At 42.4% G+C, this 14,683-nt stretch overlaps 1 protein-coding gene across 11 annotated transcripts in view; it reads left to right on the top strand.

Moving 5' to 3' along the window:
* ubr5 (ubiquitin protein ligase E3 component n-recognin 5) overlaps positions 1–14,683 on the top strand; it is a 29,603-nt gene continuing 14,920 nt past the window's right edge. For 8 of the 11 annotated variants that reach the window (XM_076736623.1, XM_076736622.1, XM_076736621.1 and 5 more), the window contains exons 1-23: positions 6–240; positions 3,365–3,409; positions 3,538–3,619; positions 4,344–4,420; positions 5,987–6,106; positions 6,707–6,986; positions 7,171–7,330; positions 7,669–7,818; positions 8,665–8,876; positions 9,114–9,230; positions 9,399–9,509; positions 9,734–9,888; positions 10,090–10,207; positions 10,392–10,576; positions 10,760–10,869; positions 11,615–11,727; positions 11,897–12,043; positions 12,164–12,275; positions 12,401–12,555; positions 12,651–12,848; positions 13,094–13,304; positions 13,619–13,745; positions 13,970–14,121. In XM_076736623.1, coding sequence (XP_076592738.1) covers positions 179–240; positions 3,365–3,409; positions 3,538–3,619; positions 4,344–4,420; positions 5,987–6,106; positions 6,707–6,986; positions 7,171–7,330; positions 7,669–7,818; positions 8,665–8,876; positions 9,114–9,230; positions 9,399–9,509; positions 9,734–9,888; positions 10,090–10,207; positions 10,392–10,576; positions 10,760–10,869; positions 11,615–11,727; positions 11,897–12,043; positions 12,164–12,275; positions 12,401–12,555; positions 12,651–12,848; positions 13,094–13,304; positions 13,619–13,745; positions 13,970–14,121 — 3,199 coding nt within the window. In that variant the 5' untranslated portion in view covers positions 6–178. Of the gene's footprint in view, positions 241–3,364; positions 3,410–3,537; positions 3,620–4,343; positions 4,421–5,986; positions 6,107–6,706; positions 6,987–7,170; positions 7,331–7,668; positions 7,819–8,664; positions 8,877–9,113; positions 9,231–9,398; positions 9,510–9,733; positions 9,889–10,089; positions 10,208–10,391; positions 10,577–10,759; positions 10,870–11,614; positions 11,728–11,896; positions 12,044–12,163; positions 12,276–12,400; positions 12,556–12,650; positions 12,849–13,093; positions 13,305–13,618; positions 13,746–13,969; positions 14,122–14,683 lie in introns of all 11 variants that reach the window. The other 3 variants (XM_076736617.1, XM_076736626.1, XM_076736625.1) reach the window with 3 other exon arrangements.

Below are 14,683 nucleotides of genomic sequence, written 5' to 3'. Positions count from 1 at the left end.
AACACAGAGAAGAAGCTTGGTAGAGTTAAGATGGCGGCATGTGGGTGAGGAGGCTGGGATCTAAACTCGAGGTTTTTCGCCATTAAACGATTCCTATGAATCCACATATTTACAGTAATCGAAAGAATACCAATTTCCACATCTTTCACACGTCTGTGTGTGAATTTGGATTGACCCCATGACATCTATACACTTCGTGGTTCACCCGTTGCCCGGGACCGAGGATCAGCTCAATGACAGGTATTTTGCTGCGGCCCTTGGAAAAAAGAATTAAGATCAATATTTATGTGCGGAGCAGGGCATATATTCTTCGAGGCTGCATTTGCGAGCGATGTTGACATTGTCATGGGTGTGTATTCGGGTTTAAATTATTTAAATGACCCTCCAGGGTTGAAACAAGGCCCGGCATCTTGAACAATCCTCGTTAGCCTGCTGCTACCTAAACAGTCGGGCAGTGCTAACATAGATGCTAGCCGTTAACTGGATATCGTACGAATAGCTAACGCTAGCAGGCTGTTTCCTTGGTTCTCTGGAAGGATTGGCTCACAGTCAAAGTTGAGATAGACAATGCGGGTTGGGGGATGGGGAAAAGAGAGGGAAATAAAGGTCGTAAAACACAACACTGTTGAAAATAGACGAGATTTCGATTACAAATTACATATGTACTCTTTTGACAGATGTCAGGGTTTGTTTTGTGGGCGTCTCGTTGATTATCATGATCAATGAAGTAGCTAGCTAACGTCAGCTAACTGATAACTAGCTGCTAATGCTAGCAAGCGAATTCGCTACCACGCTCTTGACAAAGCCAAATATTTGTGTTTCGGTGTCTTTTGTGTCAGGGTGTTTTGAAAAGATTACTGACACGATTTGCTTGATAACATAGTCGGAAACTATCTTTCAAGTTGTCTGTTTTTAACATTGCGCACTGAGATAAATATCTAAAATATGCAGTAATGCACAGTTAGCAACATTGCATACACATTAATCCTGTTATCCACTTTAATAACGGGACAACCCAAGGCTTATAAAGTGTGTACGAACGATGTCGGATTCTTTAGCGTTCACATGATGATACAACCTTTTTGTTTCTTTTCTATTTCTACCCAAATACCAAGTGGCCACATCATACACGCACAGATAATTCAGTTGCTCTCAATAGTGTTCCTAGTGACATGCTGGCATGCTTCACACTGCGTTTAATGGGTTTCCTTTGGCATAATTCGATGCTGAAGAGATCATTAGTTAGGATGGATGTGGATTTAAGAAGGTACTGGACATAGTGTGCGACCTGTATTTTGGCAGAACATGTGATTTATGATAAATCTATTTATATCATCCATTGAGATTGAACTGATTAATGAGCTGTTCTACTTAAAGACAAAGAGGTTGAGAAGTGTTTTTAGAATGACCTTGAGATTAAGAACTGGATATATGCTCAGTGTTTGAATGCCTTTCTCAGCATAGATTGCATTGAATGTTTGGGGACCAGCTTTGGTGACTGACAGGAAAGCTCCATTTACTCTGCCAGTTGCGAATCCTGTTGAAAAAGCTATTCCGACATCTAGGGAGTGTGGACCATCAGTTCCTTAAAGAGGTCATGACTGCTTCATCCCCAGGCATGCATGCCAATGCATACTACAGTCACCATGTGCTGCTGGGAGGCCCCCTCCTCTCTCTTCCCCATGAAGGAACTTGCAGTTGTCAAAGTAGATAAGTGCTTCTATCTGAAATAAAAGGCTTGGTCCAGCTTGGCTCATTAGAAGCGCTTGCCTGGCATGAGCATCCGGTCAGACTTTCTCAACCAAATGCCAGTGGGTTGTTTGACCTATCTTGGGTTGACAGTTGATGTATGTTTATTAACAAGATACAAGACAAATGGATACAATACACATCAGATACATGCCGAGACATATTCCACATGTATGCTTAAGTATGGCTGGATAACTGCTATCACTCAGGACTGTCAGGTGTAAACAGGTTACATGACATGGTAAACCAACAGTTTGTCGCAGTGGAGATTGTCCATCTGTATTAGGTGTGAATACAGGTGTGGTTTTTTTTTTCAGGATGTAAATGTCTAATTACCTTCTACAGTATTTGCTCTCCAGATCTCCACTAAACTGCAACAGCGAGGCAGTTAAATTAGCTTGACTGCTTTTAAAAGTGATTTAGCAGACTGTTAAAAGTTCATAGCAATTCTTGAATGTATAGTTTTGCGTCACAGTACTAATTAAGACATTGCTACATTGGAGTGGCAGTCTTGAAACTCGGTTTCCACAGTAGTAGTGAGAACTTAGATGAAACAAGATATTTTGGGTGGCAGGGGTTTCAGAAGTAGAAGTCTGTTCATTTTCAGTATACGCAGTGTTAGGTTATGGGCAGATGAAAGACTTCTATGGCATGGATAGTCATGAAACTATCTGGAAAAAAGAAAACAGTTGGTTAACGATAGAAATGCAAGGGACATTGTAGTGAGAAACATCTGAAGACTGCATAGAAAATGTTTTTATTCTGAAGGTCTTTGTGTAGCATCGGAGTGTCTGTTTTTACTTTTGGAATCTGGATTATTTTTGGATGAGTACAGCTTCTTGATTCTTAATGCCATGTGTTTAAAATGTGCTCCAATTCTGACTCTGGTCTCTGACTTGCATCTTCTCCTTCGTCATCGCCACTGAGGCTCATGGGTCCTGCGATTTCTTGAGCTATTTGACACACCGGGTTGATTCAGAAAATTGAAATTGTTATAGCCGATGGCCAGAACAAAGTACTTTTGTACAGTGTGCTACTCTGTTGAGTTTTCAGAATTTTCTACACTGCCATCATGAGATTAGAGTCTCACTGTAGACCTTGCAGACCTGTGGCCTGTGCTCTGATACCTGGTGTGTAGTCAACTTTGGTTGACAGCTTATGACACAGATGTTTACATGTTCAGCATTATCAACAAGCACACAATCATCTTTCACAACCAGTGTTACCAGCAAAACAGTCCAAATGTTTATACCATTGTCATTTTAACACACCCAGTGTAGATTTATTAATGTTAATGCGTGACAGATTCTGTGCTCTTAATTTGCCTCATATTTGTTTGGCAATTGTTTTTCAACAAAAGGCGTATAAGTGTGTAGTTTACAAGTGTACTATACTGCATGTGCCTGAACTATTATGCTTTAGAAATAAATTGAAAAGATGTACAAGAGTTAAACCTACTTGAACTGTACCTAAATTGTCAGTGTTAGGGACTGATTTGTAATCAGTCGTTCATGTTTTAAAGTTCATCTCAGCACAGCATTTTTGCATTGCTTACATTAATTGGGTCTTAAGCCATGTGACATGCAATGATATAGTCTTTATCTTTTTTTGTCAGGCTCCGTGAAGTCTCAGAGAAACTCAACAAATACAGCTATAACAGGTGAGTTTGTGTCAACATGTTAACTGTTGGCTGCTTTGCTTTATTCGATCAGGTATTGTAACATTGATTCATTATCCTGTATATTGTCTCATTTGTCTTTGTGCTTTTTTTCCCCCTTTCCAATGCAGTCATCCACACCTTAGTCTGCTAGAGCAGGCCACTCTAAAACAGTGTGTCGTCGGTCCTAACCATGCCGGATTTCTCCTTGAGGTAATGCTGTAAGACGTTACACCATTAGCATTAATCAAGCACTCAGTGATCTAGGGTGTATTATTTTCTCCCCACAAAAAACAGTTCAGTGTAATAGAATATTTAAATTCAAGCTGCTGGGTCACTATTATCAGATGGTCTCTGACTTTGAACAATAGGGAATTTGCTACTGTTTCACTTTCTGGTTGTCTAGAAATTGTGGACGTAGGCCTGTTTTTATAGATTGGGTTTATTTTTTATATACACGACACCACCCCAATTAGGATAATCCCTTTTGAATAGGGCTTTTGACACTCTGAAGAAGCATGTGGTAACCTCACTTTGCTTATTTGAGCGTTGATAGAAATGTCAACAAACTGGTCATGCAGGTGGAAGTGTGTCCAGGATGAGTGTGGAGTCAACCATTGTTGCTTTTCTTTGCACTGCAATTGTCCATTAGCAAACATCAGATACAGCAGCGTGTTCATGTTTAATCTAATGGCCCAGGGTTTGATGTGGTTATAACATGACCTCTGCTAAATTAATGGCAGTAATTTGCATGTAGACTCAAGTATGAAAGGCAAAAGGTTACTGAGTGTTTGGCTTTATGATGTGGGTAACAGTTTCGCTTTTCTAATCCGAGTTTGATAAATTATACAAAACATTACAAAACAAATTTTCTGTCTTTAGGACTTTTCATTTGCCAAATGTGTGACACTAAAAAGCATGAATGCATCTCTTTTAGGATGGACGCGTGTGTAGAATCAGCTTTGCGGTCCAGCCTGATCGCCTGGAGCTCAGCAAACCGGATGGCAGTGATGGGTGAGAGACTTCTTTCTGATGGGATCCGTCCCGGAAGCTGCTTTAGCTTTTGCTCTGGGTTGGAAAACAGATTGCTTGTGGAGATGTCTAGTACAAGATGCACCGAGCATGCTCAGGCATTCTGATAGTGGTTGCAGTGATTTGAACTTGGCACTTGTGCCCTTTTTAGCTGTGTATGAGCATTTGGACATGGTTTCACTTCTAGAATGATGCTCTGGCTCTGCAAACATTTTCATCCGTCAGGAGTGAAACATATTTCTAATTACATCACAGGTCTATTCCCAAAATGTTCAACAGGCAGCTGTTGGACTAATGGATGCTTTGTGTTGTGCTGGTTAGGATTTTATCTATTCATTGATTACCACTATAGAGCTGTTTTTGAGAGTTTTCCCAAAGTTACTTGCATTTTAGGAACATATTTGTTTTGCCAATATGAAAATACTTCTGCCTGTATTCTCATCTTGACGACAACCAACAACAAGATGGAGTGTGTTCTGAAAGCCATTTGCCTTTATGGCTGTGCAAGTGTGTGCTACTTAATAAAAACACTTTTTTTTTTTCTCTCACCAGCTACTGTTTTGTCTTGGCTATGAGCATGTATTTTTGGTGAATGTTTCATTGATAGTTGTCTGTACCTGCCAGCAGAACAACATCCAACAGAGTTTTCAGGGCCCCTCTAGCTGCTAAATATGCACATGAATCAGGCTATAAAAGGCTGAGGAGCACCCTGCTCCAAACTTTTCTGCAGAACACATGTTTTTGTTCCGTGCTGCAGACTCGGGGAGACTTGCAAAGATGAGATGGTTTCAAATTTTAATAGCTTTTCACTCAGCACCATTGTGGGCTGCTGGGAATCCTGTGGAAAAGAGTATGGCAGGTTGTCTTTGGCAAGTTTATCTTACTGAACATGGCCTAATATCCTCTGTGATTTTTCAATTGTAACAAAAGCTATTGTGTCAGCTTGTTGACAGTTAGTTTGAATTTGCTGTTTCTCTGTATTGTCTCTGAAAATTTTGAATTGCTGTTTCTGTATTCCATTGCCCTCCGTTACAGTATGGTATTAATGTGACTGTATTATTTTGTTGGAAAGTATCTAAATTCAGTGTCTGTAGTCTCTGTTATGTGAAACATTGGCAAAATTATCACAATTTAGTTCCCTTGCCACAGCAAAACGCCATTTGTACCAACTGTCTACTTAGAACACACCAGTTGTAGTAAACTGCTTTTAGTTAAACTTAGACGACATTCCATTGTAAGAAATCTTGAAATAGGAGAAAGCTGTCGCAGCCCCAAAACCCCAAGAACTTTTAAAAAAGGAAAGTCTTGAAGGAGGAACGAGTTGCAGCCAATTCTGATTCCCAAGGGTGTTGCCATGCTAGTCTCCAAAATACCCTCTCCCATTTCACAGTATAATATTAAAAGAAAATGAATCCTGAACCAAGTGGTATAATTTAAGAAATACCTGGGATAGATTTAGTTTCCGATAACCCAGGTAATAAAAAAGTCTTTTGGTCCTGTGTGGGACTTCTGTAGGTTTGTAACTGATCTCCCATCTTTTGTTTCCAGTTCAAAGTTGAGCAGTGGTTCAGGGACAGGAAGGAGCTCCAGGCCAGGCAGGACTAGTGATCCGCCCTGGTTCCTGTCTGGCTCTGACACACTTGGCAGACTGGCAGGCAACACCCTTGGGTAAGTTCTGGCAGGGCTGACAGAGACAAACAGTCCTGTTAAAGCTCAGTGTGTAGAGCACAGCACTGATGCTGCAGCAGGTTCGGGGTGTGTTCCCCACAGGGTTCTTCATTCTGAAGAGAGAACTTTAGGGTGCTGTAAAATGTAATGAATAAACGTGTCCACCAAACGACCTACATCCAAAAGCATGGCCGTTTTCACCGACTCCACTAAATTTGCAGTATGCAGTCATTTTCTTGGTGTTTTTGTTATTGGTGTCCACTGGAGAATCTGTTCCCTCTTCAAAATATAGTTGTTGTGGGTCCTCATATTGAAGTTAGGAAAAACTGAAAAGCCTCTAAACTTGCACCCTTACAGTATAATGTTAAACTGAAACACAAAATGATTGTTTCAATATCTATAATGATTACATAGTACTTTCAGTAGACAAGTTAATTTCCTCCCTCCTGTAATTGCTGCTGATGCAAGCTCCCATGTTTCTGCTGTCACAAAGCTGAATCCCTTCGTACCCAGATGTGTGCGTGTTTTGAGTCTGCTCTGTTAGTCAGATGGTGTTTTTGGCAGTTTTATCTGACCATGGCCTTGCACTGTATGTAACAGGAGTCGCTGGAGTTCTGGCGTAAATGGAGGCAGTGGAGGAGGTGGAAGTGGAGGAGGAGCAGGAGGAGGTGGAGCAGGAGGTGGCAGCAGTGGAGGAGGAGGGAGCGGAGGTGGAGGAGGAGGTGGAGGTACATCGGGCAGGTCGTCAACAGCAGCTCGTGATTCCCGTCGACAGACCAGGGTGATTCGTACAGGAAGGGATCGTGGCTCGGGCCTTCTAGGTAGCCAGCCTCAGCCTGTCATACCAGCTTCTGTCATCCCCGAAGAGCTTATTACTCAGGTACAAAGACCTCTCAGCATGTCTGCATCTTTTCTTTCTTAAAACGTTTTTGTCCAACCTTTTCCTTACTGAAACAAATGTACGAGCAGTAACAGTGCACATTTACTTGCCTTGTAATCTGCCGTCACAAGCGAGCGTCACTAAAATCTGTTTTCTGCTTTGTTGTCCTGGTACTTTTCCCCAGGCCCAGGTAGTCCTTCAGGGGAAGTCCAGGAGTGTGATCATTAGGGAACTCCAGAGGACCAACCTCGATGTCAACCTTGCTGTCAACAACCTGCTGAGCCGGGATGATGAAGATGGAGATGATGGAGACGACACGGCCAGCGAGTCCTACCTCCCTGGAGGTTTGTTGAGGGGAAAAAAAAAAAAGAAAGAATGGAAAAAAGAATAAGGACATTGTTATAAAAAGTGATGCTATTGTGTGTGTGTGTGTGTGTGTGTGTGTGTGTTTGTGTGTGTGTGTTGTTTTTTTTTAAGAAGAAATCATTTCTGTTCAGGCTTAGCAGCAGTTCAGCACATTATAAAACGAGTAGTCTTATGTTGAAGAGTAATCCATTATTCAGATGATTTAATTCTGATACTGTAATGGTGTAGACTGTATATAGCAAATAAAAAGAACTGTGGTTTGTTTTTTTAAATTTGTTCTAAACCTTCCATCCTTTTGTGCCTTTGTCCTATGCAGAGGACCTGATGTCCCTGTTGGATGCAGACATACACTCAGCTCATCCCAGCGTCATTATTGATGCTGATGCCATGTTCTCAGAGGACATCAGCTACTTTGGCTACCCCTCTTTCAGACGCTCCTCGCTGTCTCGCCTCGGATCCTCCAGAGGTAACTCAACAACTCATCTCTAACTAGTGAAGGGAAGGCAGGGTGTTAGAGAGGCTTTGGTGACGACACTGGTGATGACTTTGACCTGTTTGTAGTGATGCTCCTCCAATAGCTTTTTTAAAAAAAAAAAAGACGATACAGTAGACCAAAAGAAATGGCAGTGTTTATGTGAGATGGGTTGTAAGAAAAAACTTGCCATTGGCTGAAGGTTTTAATAAGCAAAACAGATTTTGACAAAAAAGGACAATTGTAAGGCTAATTTAAAAAAAAAATAAAATAAATAAAATCCATTGTTATTACAGAAGAAAATGTTTCCCTCTTTGCTAAATGTATACTTAGCTGGGGTGTAGGTTTTACGCAAATTAACGTAAAATGAAATTATTTTAGCTTTTTCACTTTGGAAATTTTCTCTTCAGTCTCTTTAGCTGGATTCGTAATGGGGGTGTTTGGTGTTAGAGGCTATAAATGTTTGGTGTTGTGTGCTGCATGGCTGTAGTACATACTGTGAGCTCTCTGAGAAAGGCCCGCTAGGCCCACCTGTCTTAACAGGGACCCTTTAAGGCAGTCTATTGTAAAAACGTACCTAGCCCACTTTTAGCCCATATGCATGCTTTCTTTCTGCCTATCCACTTCCTCTTCCACCTCGCATTTTAACATATGACCGCACAAACTGACACACCCACCAGGTTAATTTAGACTCCCACTCAATCTTCAGTACTGCAATTTTGATTTGCATTGATTCTAAAGAATCTATCTTTCTCTCTCTATTCTAAAAACTATGTTGACGGGTCTTTCCCAGAGAGTGGCTTACTTCTATCCCACTGGTGTGACCTTATTGCATACCAGTTCTCCTTCTTCCCTTAGAGCGTGACTCAGAGCTGTTGCGTGAGCGTGAGTCTGTATTGAGGTTACGCGAGCGCCGGTGGCTGGATGGGGCCTCGTTCGACACAGAGCGAGGCTCCACCAGCCGTGAGGGCGAGCCCAGCTTGGACAAGAAGAGCATCCCGGTCCAGAGCCCTGTCTCCTTGGGAGAAGAGCTCCAGTGGTGGCCTGACAAGGTAGGTGGAGCACAAACACTGCTATTGATGTGATGTGTATTTTAAAACAGGTATATAAACCTTTGTTATGACTTTGCGACAAGTGGAACTTTGATTAATTCTGTTTCCTTTTGGTCGTCTTGAGATGTCTCTACAAGTTGATTGGACTCCACAAGTAGCAAATTCAATTTATTGGACATCTAAACATTTCATTTTGCTTTACTTCACATTTGCTCAGATCTCTGATTTTCTTTCCAGGATGGTGTGAAGTTTGTGAGCATTGGAGCCATGTTCTCAGAGCTGGTGGCTGTCAGCTCCAAAGGAGAACTTTATCAGTGGAAGTGGAGCGAACCTGAACCTTACAGGAATGCACAGGTGGAGAATTCGTAACAATTCAATTCAGTTATGAATGAAATTACCAAAAAAACTGTATGGTACTGAAATACAATATGCATCTGTTTACTATTTTAGCATGCTTAATGGCTAGAAAGCACTGGTGTGTTGGAGAGCTAATGTTGCGAACCTTTTGATTTTTCCCACCAGAATCCTTCCATTCATCATCCGCGTGTATCCTTTCTGGGTCTTGCCAATGAGAAGATCACCTTATTTTCTGCTAATAGCATCAGAGCCACCGTAGCTACGGAGACCAACAAGGTAGTTTATGATCGCTTCTGTTGACATAAGAACATATGTGCTCTGCTTTCTTCATGACAATGTTTGACCACGGGAGAAGTGGTGTAACCATAAGGTTATGATTGCGTAAATAAATGCTTCTGTAGCCACTAGTCAGCCATTCTAACATTACACGTATTTATTTAATGAATCGTCCATTAATTCGCGTTTGTGTGTCTGTGCGTGCGTGTGTGTTTGGGGTATAGGTGGCAACCTGGGTGGATGACACACTGAGCACAGTGGCCTCTAAGCTGGAGCACAGTGCTCAGGCTTTCCCTGAGCTGCAGGGGGAACGTATGGTGTCATTACACTGCTGTGCTCTCTACACGTGTGCACAGCTGGAGAATAGCCTCTACTGGTGGTGAGAAGAAAGTTCTCTTTGTTTTTGACAATAACCTGAATATCTCCAGAACATTGTCGTCTTGAGTGTGAATCCTCCTTAAGACCTGAAATTTAACATGGCTTAATAAGGGATGTCTTTGTCAATTCCAAATGACGGTATGTGTTAGCGAAAAGGTATAAATATCCGTGAAGTTTTGACACTGCTTGCATCTGTCTGCAGGGGTGTTGTGCCTTTTAGTCAACGGAAGAAGATGCTTGAAAAGGCCAGAGCCAAGAACAAAAAGCCAAAGTCCAGTGCTGGCATCTCCTCGATACCCAACATCACCGTGGGTACACAGGTAAGACGGAATTTTGAATTTTCATTGTTTTAATTTTTGTCTGGTTGAGAACATTTTATTATCTTGTATGACAGAGGTGTACTAACCTTTTCTATCTTCCGTCTTTAGACATTTTCTTAAAGTCCTGGTATGAGCACAATATATGTCTTGCAGTTAGTGTTAAATGCACTGGTTCCTTTCTTAGGTGTGCTTGAGGAATAACCCCCTCTACCATGCCGGTGCAGTGGCCTTTTCTGTCAGTGCTGGGATTCCCAAAGTGGGCGTCTTGTTGGAGTCTGTATGGAACATGAATGACAGTTGCAGGTTCCAGCTGCGCTCACCCGAGAGCCTCAAGAACATGGAGAAGACCACTAAGACCCAGGAAATCAAGTCAGTTTTATTTCATGTTGCAGAAAGCTTTTTTTGCATCTAAATAATTGTCTATCGTTATATGTCCGTACACTTTTAACCACAATTGGAACACACACACTTCAGTCCCTCTGGGTGTAGCTTTGCTGAATAGCATAATTCCAACAGTAAAATTCATCTCACTATTTTGGTCTTACCCCATAGGACGGAAAGCAAGCCAGAGCTGGTGAAGACTGAGATGGGCCCTCCTCCCTCCCCAGCGTCTACCTGCAGTGATACCTCTTCCATTGCTAGCAGTGCCTCACTGCCCTACAGTATGTCTGCTTCTCTCTTGCTATTACTCCCCCTTAACCTCTAGCTCTCTCAACAGCACTCAAGTCCTGACTTTCCTTCCTATCTCCCAGGCACATAACCATTTTCTTCCTCACTATTTGCTCTCATTAGTCCTTTGACTTTGAAACAGATGGTGTGCAGGCTTTTATCAGCAGTTTGCCTGTTTTCCTGTGAAGGACGTAAAGCCAGTTCACGGGACTGTAGGATATTTGGTTGCCTTATTACAATACAGCTAGCTGTGTTCATGTGAAATTTTATTGGTGTGACCCAACATCAAATGGGAGCTTGCCTTGGGGGGCTTTACTGTGAAGTGTATGACACCCTCTGTCCTTAGACCCTCAATTCAGGTAATGAAACAGAGAGAGAGACATAATAACATCCAAACTAGGGGAGAGGAGAAGAGAGGCTGAATCTCCTGGGGGACAGTGATCCAGATCCAAACATCTGGATTAGGCACGGACAGCCAGGAGAAAGAGAGGTTCCTGGATGTCCGATGGTCCAGCACAGAGGAGCCTGAGTGAAAAGAGAAAGGAGGAGAATGAGAGAGAGAGAGAGGGGCAAAAAGCTGTGTTGATAAATTCTCCTTAGCCCACACTATAGTATATTTTTACTTGTCTTATCAGGAGCGTTTAGCTATCTGCAGTTGCTTGATATACGTAATGAAGTGTCTTATTTGAATATTCTGTCATCAAAGGACTAAAAGGTACCATGTCCCACTACTTGCAGAGCGAAGACGTTCTACTCCAGCTCCCAAAGAGGAAGAGAAGGTGAATGAGGAGCAGTGGCCCCTCAGGGAAGTGGTGTTTGTGGAGGATGTTAAAAATGTCCCTGTGGGAAAGGTAGGTGCATCTCAGATACGGCAATACATGGATCAGAGTTTGCAAATAGCAATATCTTGCAATAACTCTCAGATCCTCCTGTCATTCAAGTGCCCTTGGTCTGTCTATGTGTGCTTCTATGTTATAACATCTCAGGTTCACAACTTACTACCTTTGTATTTTGTCCTAGGTGCTTAAAGTGGATGGTGCATATGTTGCTGTGAGGTTTCCAGGAACATCAAGCAGCATGAGCAACCAGAGCACAGCTGCTCCTGCCGACTCAGACCCATCATCACTGTTGCAGGACTGTAGGCTCCTCAGAATAGATGAGCTCCAGGTATGGACGTACTTTGATCCAATATTGCTTGGGTTTGTCCCAGTATTGGGATTCCCAGTATCCCTCCTCTTGACAATCACATTGATTTATTTTTTGTCTCCCTCAATTTGTTCCTGACAGGTGGTCAAAACTGGTGGGACTCCTAAAGTTCCTGATTGTTTTCAGCGCACACCGAAAAAACTCTGTATCCCAGAAAAGGCGGAGATTCTGGCTGTGAATGTTGACTCCAAAGGTACGTCTATGTGTTTATATATCATTGAAAACTTACTATACTTTATCAGTATATTCGTTTAGTGTCTGTAGTTTTCTGTAGATTTGTATTTCCAGCCTTTCCAACCTATATGTCTTATCTTCCAGGAGTCCACGCAGTGTTGAAAACTGGTAACTGGGTAAGGTACTGTATCTTTGACCTGGCCACAGGCAAAGCTGAACAGGAGAATAACTTCCCCACTAGCAATCTGGCCTTCCTTGGGCAGAGTGAGCGTAATGTTGCCATCTTCACTGCAGGACAGGTGAGATAATCTCCGAATAGCTGTTCTCACAGTGTTACCATGTAGAGAGCCTTACTGTATACAAATCTAACATTTTGAAATAATTTGTCCTCCAGGAATCTCCCATCATCCTCCGGGATGGAAATGGCACAATCTACCCTATGGCCAAAGACTGCATGGGTGGAATTCGAGATCCTGATTGGCTGGACCTGCCACCTATAAACAGCCTGGGAATGGGTGTGCACTCCCTGGCCAATCTCCCCTCTAACTCCACCATCAAAAAGAAAGCTGCTATTATTATTATGGCTGTCGAGGTAAACATGACATAATTTATAATGTAAGAAAGACTGAAAGAAATGAGCAAATAGATGTGTTTCGTGTTAATCTGTGTCCTTGAAAGTTAGTTCTCAGTTAAGCTTACCTTTCAAAAAGTATGTTTCTACTCATAAATCTGTCTGAAAGACCTGAAAGTAATGCCATCTAAGTCACACTGAATCATCAGAGACATCAAAATGAGTGATCAGAATCAGTACTCACTCGTCCTCTTTGTGTCTTACAGAAACAGACGCTGATGCAGCATGTTCTACGTTGTGACTATGAGGCATGTCGGCAGTACCTGGTGAACCTTGAGCAGGCTTTCCTGTTGGATCAGGGCAGCCAAGCCCTCGGAACACTCCTGGATCATCGCTGTGATGGAAACCGCAACATCCTCCATGCTGCTGTCTCTGTCTGCTTCCCTGTTAGTAACAAGGAGACCAAAGAGGAGGAAGGTAAATGTGGTAAATGGTGTTTTAGTCAATAGATCAGGACGTCCCTGAGAGCTCGGTCAAACGTCGGCTTAATAAGAAATTGTTGAGAAATTTAAAATGGATCAGAAAAAGTAGTTTATCTTAATTTGCTTGCATTGTATTCCCAGTGTCTCTCAGTTTTGGACTTTGCCATCATTATAAAAAAATGGAAATGGAAAAAATGATCACTTTTTGTCTCAATTGTGGTTTTGAGTCTGCTCACCTGCATCAGTTTAATTGCCTGCTTCCCCAGGAGACTCTTCTCTATGCTAAGTGACTGTGTTGTTTCTTTTCAGAGGCTGAACGGTCGGAGAGAAACACATTTGCAGAGCGTCTGTCTGCTGTGGAGGCAATTGCCAATGCCATCTCTGTGGTTTCAAGCAACAGTTCTGGAAATAGGACTGGCTCCTCCAGTAGCAGAGGGTAAATAACTAGTTATACTGTTTTTTGAGCTGCACAGAATATATTAGGAAAAATGGTACTCACAAAAAACTCCCAGGAGTCTTCTGGAGTATACAAGGCTCCCTATAAGAAAGGAATCGTTTTGCATTCAGTTTTAGTCAATATGTTCTCCGGTAATATCAAAACACAAGCAACACCGTTGATTAATTTCAGTGCCACGTTTAATTTTTTTGTGTCATCCCCAGGCTTCGTCTGAGGGAGATGATGCGCAGGTCTCTGAGAGCTGCAGGCCTTGGCCGTCATGAGTCTGGTCCATCATCCAGTGACCACCAGGACCCTGTGTCACCACCCATTGCCCCACCAAGTTGGGTCCCTGACCCCCCACCCATGGACCCTGGTCAGTGCATCTTAAGCAGGATGTATACTTAGGACTATCTTTGTCTGCTCTTTAGACAGTGTCACTGTGACAGAAAACATGAATTTAAATGAGACCACTGATAGTGCATTGGAGGTTTGGCTCCAATGTGCATTTGTCGTGCACTCATTTGCAAGTTGTAAACTATTCTGTCCTGCCAGTCTCATCAATCGGTACATGTGTATTACTTCTTGAAATGTTTTTGGTTTCTTACATGAAACAAATCAGGCAATACATAATAACTGTGAATGGGCCCTTTGACCTTGCAGAGGTGACATAGGCAGTAACAAAATCTGAAAACAAGTCGTGAGCTGGACACCTTGCAGATGAATGGTAGACACAGGTGGGAATGGCGATGTGTCTCGGCCGTACACTTGTGATCAGATCACCCAAGATGCGTGTTAACACCAGGTGTAAACAGAGTCTAAAAGACACAAGCTGAAGCGTCAAGATTGGGCCAACAAATACTCAAAGACTGACATCTCAAAGGTTTTATGGACCGACGAGATGAGAGTATCTCTTGATGGACCAGATTGTTGGGCTG

This window comes from Chaetodon auriga, chromosome 8 (genome assembly GCF_051107435.1).
Source record: "Chaetodon auriga isolate fChaAug3 chromosome 8, fChaAug3.hap1, whole genome shotgun sequence".
In the NCBI taxonomy this organism is placed as follows: Eukaryota; Metazoa; Chordata; class Actinopteri; order Chaetodontiformes; family Chaetodontidae; genus Chaetodon; species Chaetodon auriga.
Note: the sequence above shows the minus strand (reverse complement) of the source record. Positions and strands in the feature narration are given on the sequence as shown.